Raw genomic sequence first — 11836 nt, forward strand, 5'->3', positions numbered from 1 at the left:
GTAATTAAGCTATAAAATTGAAATTTTAGAATATAAGTCAAATATATCATGAATTTCAAGGGAAATGGCTCTATAATTTAGTTTTTCATAATTCTCTTATTTTGAATTTCTTGAAATAAATGAGTAAATAGGCCTCAGAAAAATTTTTGCTATATAGATTTTGTAACTAGTATATTCTGACTAAAAGATTCGTGTTGTTTTGTTTTTCAAATTTTCCACTCTCCTCCCTTCCTTGAAAACCTACTGAATGCTGTTTGCATTTGGTGTTCTTTGTTTAAAAAATTTTTAATTGAATTTTTAATTTTTAATTTAATTGAATTTTTAAAAATGTTCTTTGTACACCTTAAAGTATGTGTGTTAAGATTTTGATTGTGAGTTCTTAAAATTCTGTAGAATAAACCAGCACTCCCCCCCCCCCCCCCCATTCATGGAAATATGAGATTTGTGGGTATGATTGAATGAGATTGTAGATGTGTTGATCTCAGAGTAACTGAAGGGCTAAGCTTCTGTACCCACCCCAGGATCCTCCTTTTGGTTTTGTCTCTACTTTAATTCTAAAAACAAACCACAATATTATGTGGAAGAAAGTCAGCATTTCCATCATTCCTTTTCAGTGCCTCCGGACTAGGCTTATTGTCTGATCAGCAAAGACAATTACTTCTACATCAACAGCAGTTTCAACAATTGTTGAATTCTCAACAACTTACATCTGTAAGTCCTTCATTTTTTTTTTTGTCATGAACTTCTAAATAATCCTTATGCAAAAGATATTTGAAGTGCATCACATTTTTTAGATATAAGAAATATGTCATAAAAACCTTGCCCTAGATTGATAATTTGAAAACTTCAGTTTAGAAGCAATCAGGACCTGAAATATACATTTTGTTTTTGTGGTTTAGCCTCAGTATGTTTCAGTACAAGAAGACTTTTCCCTTGACACTGAACAAAGTCCTGGGATGCCTGGAGTAGATTTTTATTATTTAATAAAGCATCAATGGAATGCTCAGTTTAATTCTATTCTCTTTTTAGGTCAGGATTAACCAGAATTTTTTTTTTTAATTGTTAAAATGGTTTTTAAAGTGTTAAAAACTTTTCTGAAATGTGAATGTACAAGTTTCCCAATTTTGTAATTAGAGAATGATTTATTCCGTGATATATACATATATATGTATATATATATATTATAAATAACAAAGGATTTCTTCAATTTAGAATATTGTAGGCCATTGAGACTGTTAACTTGAATATTGGTCTTTTGTTGTATAGTAAATATAGATGATACACTGATCCCATAGTTTATTTTAAAGTTGTGCTTTGGCCAGGGCTGAGAGAGAATAGGTTTGGGGAATCTTACGTTCTTGGCTTTCATATTCTTTCTCTTGAAAGTAATACACAATAAACTGGTTAATTGAGCATTCTGTTTAATCAAGAGTCATTCTAATTAGCAGATATTATGTTTCCAACCCACATTGAATTACCTTGTTAGGTTTTCTGCTGCAAAGTAAGTGCTTGGTAAATATTGTGGAGTATAAAGTGACTTTCTAGGGGTAGGAATGAAAGCATTTAAATCCTGTTTCCCTTGTTAAGCCAAGACTTAGTTAAGGGGTATATCATTCCTGCTGTCATTACAAACATCTTAGACATAATTGGTGTCTTTTTTTGATTGTGGGAAAATTTTTCTTAAAGAGAATTTTCATATGACCAAATCAAGGATACAGGTAACTATGGGGTACTATTTGGACTAGTAAAGTATGTTTATTTAATTGGAATTTCTATGAATTCACGCTGTTAGGAAAAAGGATTCTTTTTGTAAGTATTATTTTCCCATTAGATAAGATAGGATAGCATTTCTTCCCTATGAATTTGAAAATAAGAGATTTATACATATTTAAGATCATACTTTAAGGATGGTTATCTCTTTAACAAAAGGAAAATATGTGCCGAGGGCCTAATCTAATGTTAATAATCTCCCCCCCGCCCCCCAACACCTCTCCTCTGTCTTTCTTTAGGAACAGCATCAGGCTCTTCTTTATCAGTTAGTGCAGCAGCAGCACCACCAGCAGCACCATCACCAGCCTGACCTGCAGCAGCTCCAGCTCCCAGGCCCATCACAGATACCCATCAATAACCTCCTTGCGGGCACCCAGGCACCCCCACTTCACCCTTCAACCACCAACCCATTTCTCACTATTCATGGGGACAGTACAAATCAGAAAGTCACAGTAAGTAGACTTTATTACTCTTCATATATTATAAGGATTTTGATAAATTTATTAGATTCAAGCTGGAAGGGAACCTTAGAAAGTAATCTGGTTCAAAAGCTTACTTTAGAGAAAGGTCATCTTAGGTTCCCAGAGGCAACACAGTGATGAATAGTAGAACCAGGTTCAGAATCCTTCCCTTTCCCCCAGTTTAGTGCTTTTCTTCTCTGACTTTGATCTAACTAACTTTGTTTTTATGTAAAAAGTTCCTCTGATAATAGTTTTTTGAACCCGTTATCTTAGCAAATGGAATTTTTTTTTAAAAAAAAAGTAACTTAGACAATTTATTATGAATTTTCTAACTATGTCAGGCCATATTTTCTCATAAATATAAAGATTAGTTTATACTCTGATATTTTTTAAAAAACATAAATATAAGCAAGATGTACAGCATGGTTAACTTTTATGTAATTAAATATCTACTTTTTTGTAATATGGTCTTATTAGGATTATTTTATACTTTTTGATTTAAAATAAATAAATTATATTTATGCTCAAACTAATTATTGAATTCTTTTTAAATTTAATTACTCTTCTCCTAGAAAAGTAACTAAATCCCAGGCATTTACCTGTTAGAATAAGTTTTCTGAATTTTTTCACCTCTTTTTCTCGTTTTTTGAGAAGTTTTTGTCTCCAAGTTTTTGTCTAAAAACACTTGATTGAGATAAAACCCAAGTTGAGTAGATGTAAAGAAAAAGACTGTGATGAGAAGTATTTGCATTTCACCTTCAGTTAGCCAAGCATGAATCTGGCAGAGGCCAAAATGCTAAGCCCAAGATCCAGATGAGAGTAGGCTTCTGGCCAGGTGTTCAGGGGGTGAAGAACCCCCTGGGGAGTTGAGAGGGTCTTGAGGGAGGCATTAAATAAGTTTAGAGACTTGTCTTTAGACCACGCATTTATTTCCCCTTGGCTTTCGGACTTAAAAAACTGTGAGTTAGGCTTTTGGAAGGAAGGAGTTGATTGATGATGTGTTTTAACTAAATTATTTGTGGCCAATCTCAGGTTCACAGTTCATTGTCTGATTGGCCAAGTCAAGTAAACTTTGTACTTTTTAATTGGTCCCACTGTTTTTAAGAACAATCACTGTATTCTTAATTTTGAAATAACTGTCATTCTCATGGACTGAGTCACAGCTTGTAACTATTTTGCTGATTCTTTGGATTTCAATAGTTCTATATTGATTTTTGAATAGTTTTGTGTCTTCCTTCCCAGTTCTTCAAACACAAGTTGTTGCCAGACTGATGAGGTGAAGTTACAAGTCAACTAACATTGGATTATACAGCAATATAAATGTATCTTTTGGTTAACAGAGACCAGGAATGGAGAAGAAATGAAGCCCTGATGAGGATATGGGTGACATGATTACATTTAGGCAGCTTTGGAGAAGTACAGATGTGAGAGGAAGAAGGCCCTGAGCCTAGGATAACTGGAGATGTATAATTAGCATAACCATAGAAAAGCGTCCCTGGAAAAATAAGAGGAGTTAATTATTCTGTCACTATGCTGCTCCATTTCATTTTGCTTTTCTATATAAAGTTTAGATTATCCCCACCTCCAAAGACTATTGGCTCTCCAGAAAAGAACTACCTTATTTCCAATCATATTTTATATTACTATGGCACTGATCATGACTTAGGATGTTTTGTTTGCCCAAAATTGATTTGCCAACTTTGATTTAAAATATTTTGAATTTTAATTGCAGAGACTTAATGATAAAACTGGGCCTGTTGCACAAGAGAAAAGTTGACCCCTAGAAACCTTTTGGGAACTCCTTATCCTGCTGTTTTAGCACTTCCTCTGGCTGCTGTCGCAGTCCTCCTTTCTGCAGCTCTGAAGAATGCAACAAGGAGCTGACTGCGCAGCGAAGGATTGTGTCAGGAGGACACTCTTCTCACGCTTTGACTTCCTTGTTGCTTTGTTGCACTGAAATGGAACTCCCCTCCCCTCCTTCCCCAAGATTTCATGAGCTTTGAAGGAAAGTTCAGCAACTAATTATTTTTGTCAATGCAACAATGTACATGAAATGAGTGCATCAGCCATAAAGAGAAATTATATTGTTGGTGCACTATTTTTCATTACAAATTGGACTTCTAAAAAGAAAAACATGAAGATTTATTCCAATGACAAATTACTTGATTTTTAATACATAAATTGAAAGGAAAAAGGAACCAACAAAAAAACCATGATCTTTTGCTGTGGCTAGATAGGCTTGACCACAGGTCAAATCCTGTTAACACAATCTGAGGGACTGTCCAGATTATTTTCTTGTACTGGAATTTTATTGTATGGAAATTGCTTGAAATAAATGGGTCATCAGCTGGGACTTGAGCAATCTTTTTGTTAGATTTTCTTTGTAATGGGACTTGATCTTTATTGTTAATCCAGTTATGATGGTTATGTCTACTGCTAATGCTTTTATCTTAGAGTTGGTACTGATTTATTTTGTAACTCAAAGCTATTGACCTTAAGCAAGTCTTGGGCTGCTGGGGGAACTAGATCAATTCCTGTAGAGAGAATCCTTTCCATAAGAGAAGGCCACTCTGGAAAGTGCTGGTCATGTTTGGCCTTGACCAAGTGCCTCAAAGTACCTCCATTGTGTCGCAATGGCTCTGGCAGCGCAGCTTGCACTGTAGGCAGTCCTCGGCAGCGACGGGAGCTTGGGACGCTGTGCCAACAGCCTTTCCTCGGGTTCTGCCTTTATCAAACTTTCTATGCCACTGTAGATAGCTCAGGCAAAAACGATTACCTGGGTGTTTTTCCACTAATGAGTCGCCACAAAAGAAAGTGGATGTGTCAGAAAGATCTGTTTTGTTTAACTGCTTCCCATTACTGCCGGGGATTGAAACACCCCAGTGTTTAAAACAGGTAAAACTTGTATTACGACACTTCCACTTAAGGGTAGCTAAGCTCCTGGAGTGACAGTAAGACAGAGTAGAAATTAAACAATTGGGGCAATAACCACTGATCTGTACTTAAATGTGTGAATTATTAGTGGAAAAGACCCAGCTGTAATTAGACCTCCACTGTGTACTTAGCTGGAAGAACATGTTAATTCTGCAATATGTCTCTTGGTTAAACATTGCACAGTTCTTACCTCATTTCTGTAAATAAGGTTTTGTGAATGTTTTGTATTGTGAAAAATTAATAAGAAAACATTGATATTTTGATTTGTAATATTTCTAATTGGTAGATTTAATTGAAAAAGTAAAAATTAATTTATTTTTATATGTTCAGGGGGATTTTAAAGAAATTGTCAAATCATTTTTGTAGATAATTTACAAAAGTAAACCAGTGTGGTTTATTTTACTTAGCCCACTGGTTGTTATTCTGTAACAATTTGTATAAATGGTAAAATTTGAATGTGCTGTTATTTTACCTAGATGTAAAATTCCAAATGTATTAAAGAAATGTACAAAGTTTTTTGTTAATAAAATTTAATAATGTTTATAGCCCTGTGGAGAAGATGGAGGTTGGAAGACCTGCATTTATCACTTTAGCATTGCCTGTGTTATTTTGTGCCCTTTGTTGTTACACTGATTTTAAGCATTTAGAAATTAATATCCTTCTCCCCTCCCCCCCAACTACACAAAAAAAGGTAAATAATTTGATCTTATTTGGACTTTACTCAAATGACAATGATACAGATAATGCCATTTAATTGGTGGTAGCATTAATTCTTGTTAAAAAATAATTCCCTTTGTTTTTACAGTTACCCAACAAAGAGAGCATTAATAATTGGATGACCAAAGAGGATGTGAAAAAGCAAAGGATGGTAGATAATTCAGTTACTCCTATAAGCCACTCCCTAATAATTTGGAGTTGACTGGGGGGAAATAGTCCCAATGCTATGGGCAAGTGAATTTCAAACTCTCATTTGGCAAAGCTATCACCCTTTCAGTGAAAAAAAAAATTGTCTTTATCTGGAGGTGGTCTCTGTTTCTCTATCTTATTTGTCTCTGTCCCAAGTCTAGAAAAGTAATAGGTCCTAACCCTTTTTTTCTTTCCCTTCATTTCCAACCATCTACTGCCCTTACCTTTTTGTGCTTTGTTGTAGCTATGTAGGGCGGGTCTGTAGGAGACATAGACAGATTTGAGGCTCATGTGTGGCTTCTTCAGCTTTCTCATGATCTCTGTGAATGGACAGATGGACGGAAGGACGGGTGGATGGGTGGCTGAGTACATGAGCATTTACACATTTGTAATGCCTGAGGTATTAGCATACTAAGCAAAAGGAATACAAATAAAAACAGACAAGACAGTCATTGCCCTCAAGAAGCTTACTTTATTCTAATAGGGGAAGGTGATGAATGAAAGGCAAGTAGAGCCAGAAAAGGTGAAGAAGGGAGGGCCTGGTTGGCAAACATGCAGAAAGGCTAGGAGCTGGGCAAGAGGCCATGACCCCAAGTTGGAGTCCAGAGATGGGGGAGAAAAGGAGAGAGCCCGAGGGGGGGAGCCAGTGTGGTTTAGAAAAAAGCCGGGAGTATTTGCAGCTGGCTTTCTTCCAGTCCTCAATGATAAAGCATAATCAGAAATCCTAAGATATTGCCTCTTTGCATTGTCTTATTAATGGTAATCCTCATGTATAATACACTCTGTGTTCATTTTTACTGGACGTCCCCTTATTAGTTGAAAGCATGTCTCCATAGGGAAAACCCATCTGGAATGCTAAATACCATGAGTTTGAGGGTCCTGATAGGGCAGGAGACTGAGGATTATGAGATTGATATTATCTCTGCATTTATTTAGGTCTAGAACAAGGTCTGAGAATGAACATAAACCAAAAGAAAACAAGTTACAGAATCATAAGACTTTTAATTTGAATTGGAAAAGAATTTAGAGCTTATTTAGTGTAGCCTCTTTTTACAAATAAGGTACCTGAGGTCCCAGAGACATCATCCAGGAAGCTAGAGCAGTCCAGGATGAATCCTCCTTTTTATCAGCGATAGGCTAGAAACTGCAGAGAAAGCAAGAAGCTCGGACATAATTCGTTTCAATTTCATAAGTTGTTTTTTCCTCAAAGTTACACCTAACATCTTAAATGAATAGCGACTATATAGGTTTGCACCTGGGCTTAAATTGCAAGATCCTCAAAGAAATCTCTGTCCAAATGACTGCCTTGGTAGACTGGGTCAGCATAGTGGGCAGGGGACTGAGTAGAGAGGCTTGTCCTAGCTTTTGTAATGATATTTTGGGCTGATAGAATCTAACTTTAGATGAAACCATATCAAACAGGTCTGGGGCTAACTTGTCTGAGCAGGTGGTCGCTCACAATTGGAATCGGAGGCAATCGTTTGGAATCTGGAAAAGAGGAGAACTTGGGAGTCATTGAGAAATGGATGAGAGGAGGAAAAAAGAGTGATTTGCAGGGGTGATGATTTAGGAAAGAAAATATGTTAGCAGTCATATCAAACAATGTAATTCATCCTGGGTTCCATCTGATAAGTTGAGAATGTCTTTCACTTGGCATATTCCTGACAAAGTACGATCAGAAACCACCCCAAAATTTAGAACAAGGATGGTACCTAGGAAATGCCAAGGGAAGCGCCCCTGGATAATATCCTGAGAGGACCTCGCCAAGGTTTTTCCTGCAATCCAGGAGATTTTAAATATTGAACCCTCGACTCTAGAGCTAAACATCTAGAGCAACACTTCATGTCGATCGCGATCGAGGAAACAGTCTCCGAGGGGCTGTCGCTCTCACAAAGTCACACAGGTAAGTACTGTAGGAAGCAGAGCGGATTCAAAATCTGTGTTTCCAAATTCAGTTCTTTTCCCCCATGCCTTTCTGAGTTTTGCAATTATTTGCAATTTTTCAGTATAAATCACATGAGAGTTTCTAAACTTCTCCATTCCATTTTGCTTGAGGTTTCTGTAATCACTGAACTCCCCAAATGTGGAAGGAGATCAAGAACTTTACAACCCCAAAATACTGGAAAGACTTTTTTTCATCGACCCACATGGTGGGATCTTTTCCCCACAATATCAGTCCAATTTTGGTAAATTTGCAGTGGAGGAACTTGGATCAGTACTCTGATTTTGAGAGAATTATGCTTTAAGAAAACTGCTTCACCAGAAGCCCCTGGACATTCTCGCTAGCTGGTTCTCGTCCCCCCCTATTCCTGCCTTTCAGGTTGTGCCTTCATCTGCTCCAGCCTCTGTTCTTCAAACCTCAGCTTAGGAGCTGCCTTCCTCTCTGAAACCTTCCCTATTCACCTTAGTTAACATTCCTCAAATTGTCTCTTTAAAAAATTTAAATTTTTTTGTATTTTTCAATCACCAAAAATCCACCTTGTTTCTCTTCCCTCCTTCGCTTCTTCCCCCACCATTGAGAAACAAAAACTACCCCTGCTGCATACATGTATGGCCAAACGAAACACATTTTTCCATTGGACATGTTTTAAAAAGAAATCTGCCCTGAAGTCTCACCTCATTGTCAGCGTCTTTCATCCTGAATCCTCCAAAATTGTTGGTCGTTGTGCTGTTCAAAGTTCTAAAGTCTTTGCGAGTTGTTTGTCTTTATAATATTGGTTCTTCTCATGAGTTCACCCATGTCTTGCCAGGTTTCTCTAAAGCCATCTCCATCATTTCTCACAGCACAGTAATATTCCATCACAATATCACCACTTGTTCCTCCCTTTCTCAAATGTTGGACCTTCTCAGTTTCTAGGAGGCACTAGACATATTCTTGTATATATATAGGTCTGTTGTTTGTCTTTTTGGGGTCTGTACCTAATACTGGCATTGCTGAGTCAAATAGTATTCAGTTGGATAACCTCTGGGGCATGGTTCCAAACTGCTTTACAAAATGTCTTCACTCCTGCACATTTCCAACAAATATTTCCTCACATTTCTAGCTTTTTTCTTGTTAACTTTGCTAATGTGATAGCAGGGAGGGTGGGATTCAGAGTGGTAATTGGCAATTCTCTAATAGTGATTTAGAAATTTTTTTTTGTAAGGCCCTTGATAGCTTGGATTTTTTTCTGAAAAATACTTCTTCATATCCTTTGATCATTCGTCGATCTTTAGCTTTTATTTTTATAAATAATAAAGTCCACATATATACACACACATATGAAATATATGTGATATATAAATAAAACTTATCGGAGAACCCGACTGCAAAGTTTTTTTTACTTGCTTACCCCCCCCCAACTTTAGGTGCATTGTTTTTATTTGTACAGAACCCTTTTAATTTTATGAATTCACAATTGTCCATTTTACCTCTTGTCATCCTCATGAACTCCTATCTGGCAGATGATTTCCTTGCTTCTCCAGTTTGTTCCTTTTGACGCACTTTGTGTTGAGTCATGTATCCATTTATTTTGGTAGATCATGGTATGAGATGTTGGCCTGTTCCTAGTTTCTGCCAGCTTGCTTTACGGTTTATTCAACAGCTTTTGTCAAATGCTGAATACTCATCCCAATAAAATTCCTTTATTATATGCAATCGTGTATAGAAGTGTTTAATAATTACTTATTGATTGACAAGGAAGAGGCATCAGGAAAGGCTTTCCAAAGCAAGTGGCAAGGAAGCTGAGCTTTAAGGGAAACTAATCATTCTCTGAGGAGGAGAGCAGGACAATCTCTGCTCTGGTGGGAAGGTGGGAAATGTTAAGGAGCCTGTGCGATTGGGACACAGAATGAGGGAAAGGGAACAAAGCAATAAGCTAAAAAAGCTTGTCTGGAGCCAGATTGGGAGGGACTTTAGATGCCAGAATGAGGAGTTTTTACTGTATCTTCCAGCAGTTCTTAAATCGGGGTCTGAACTTGTTTTTATTGAATATCTTCCTGTTTCAATATAATATAAACAACATAATTCATTTGTAATTCTACATTTTTTTTTTAAATTTCAAAACACCGAGAAGGGATCCATGGGCTTTTAAGAGACTCAAAAAAAGATCAATAACCTTGTCCTAAGAGGTAATATAGTGATGCAGGAGAAATGGGACCAAGCTTGTGCTTTAGGAAGATGGTTTTGGCAGCTGTGAGAGCAGACAGACTGAAAGCTGGCATCCAATTGTAAAACTTTTGTAATAGTCTAAGTGAGATGTGAAAATTTGAATTGGAAGTAGTGGTCGGGTGAGTGAAAAAGCAATGTCGAGGATTGGCTGGGAAGGGAAACACTAATTCACAAGAACTGCATTGGTATTTGGGGGCCACAGCTTAACAGAAATCAAAATGTCAGTTAATCAACGCTGTTTAAGAGTTTACCATGTGCCGGGGACTTGAGGTACAATGACAAAAATTCAACTCTGTCCTTGGGGAGTCTAGCTCACAGGGGAGATGTTTACACATAAAATAGACATTTTTTTTTTGGTGGGGTTTGGAACAGCTAGGGAAATCCAGGCAAATATCCCAATTGAAGGGCGAGGGGAGAAGAATTTGAAAAACCAATAAGCTTGACTGATTCCTGGTGACATCCAAGTTGGGTTACTAAAAACAATTTGTAAACATGTAGGCATGAGGCTGGCCTGGCTTCATAACTAAGAGATCATGTCAGACTAACATTTTTTTCATGCAAGTTTACCAAATTGACAGCTGTGTGTGTGTGTGTGTGTGTGTGTGTGTGTGTGTGTGTGTGTGTGTGTGATGAAGGATGTTGTAGATATGATTCATTTAAATCAGTAAAAAAAATTTTTTTCTTGGCAAAAATGTGTACAATTTCTTTTGAATTTTACAATTTCCCCCCAACCTCACTTCCCTCTCCCCCAGCCCCCCCCACAGAAGGCAGTCTGTTAGTCTTTACGTTGCTTCCATGCTATACATTGATCAAAATTGTGTTGAGAAAAGAAATCATATCCCTAAGAAAAAAAATGAGATAGAAAAGTTATGTAATACATAACTTTTTTTAGAATTGAAGGTCCTTGGTCTTTGTTCAAACTCCACAATTCTTTTTCTGGATACAGATGGTATTCTCCATCACAGATACCCCCAGATCGTCCCAGATTATTGCACTGATGGGATGAGCAAGTCTATCAAGGTTGGTCATTGCCCCCATGTTGCTGTTAGGGTGTACAGTGTTTTTCTGTTTTTGCTCATCTCACTCAGCATCAGTTCATGCAAATCCCTCCAGGCTTCCCTGAATTCCCATCCCTACTGGTTTCTAATAGAACAATTTTTCCATAATATATATATATATATATATATATATATATATATATATATATATATATATATATACCACAGTTTGTTCAGCCACTCCCCAATTGATGGACATTTCAATTGATGGACATTGACTCAATTTCCAATTCTTTGCCACCACAAATAGGGCTGCTATGAATATTTTTATGAAAGTGATCTTTTTACCCTTTTTTTGTGATCTCTTCAGGGAATAGACCCAGTGACCCAGTAGTGGTATTGCTGGATCAAAGGGTGTGCACATTTTTTTGTTGCCCTCTGGGATTCCAAATTGCTATCCAGTAAGGTTGTATGAGTTCATAGCTCCACCCACAATGTATTAGTGTCCCAGATTTCCCATACCCCTTCCAACATTGATCATCATCCTTTCTTGTTATATTGGCCAGTCTGAGAGGTATGAGATGATTTAATTTGCGTTTCTCTAATTAGTCATGTAA

At 37.0% G+C, this 11836-nt stretch overlaps 1 protein-coding gene across 6 annotated transcripts in view; it reads left to right on the forward strand.

The window, feature by feature from the left end:
- Nucleotides 1–10845, forward strand: part of MLLT10 (MLLT10 histone lysine methyltransferase DOT1L cofactor) — a 250852-nt gene extending 240007 nt beyond the window's left edge. For 2 of the 6 annotated variants that reach the window (XM_074192967.1, XM_074192971.1), the window contains 3 exons: nucleotides 615–711; nucleotides 2010–2222; nucleotides 3454–10843. In XM_074192967.1, the coding sequence (XP_074049068.1) occupies nucleotides 615–711; nucleotides 2010–2222; nucleotides 3454–3528 (385 nt within the window). In that variant the 3' untranslated portion in view covers nucleotides 3529–10843. Of the gene's footprint in view, nucleotides 1–614; nucleotides 712–2009; nucleotides 2223–3453 lie in introns of all 6 variants that reach the window. The other 4 variants (XM_074192969.1, XM_074192970.1, XM_074192968.1 and 1 more) reach the window with 4 other exon arrangements.
- Nucleotides 10846–11836: the final 991 nt, after the last annotated feature.

This window comes from Macrotis lagotis, chromosome 7, assembly GCF_037893015.1.
Source record: "Macrotis lagotis isolate mMagLag1 chromosome 7, bilby.v1.9.chrom.fasta, whole genome shotgun sequence".
Taxonomy (NCBI): domain Eukaryota; kingdom Metazoa; phylum Chordata; class Mammalia; order Peramelemorphia; family Peramelidae; genus Macrotis; species Macrotis lagotis.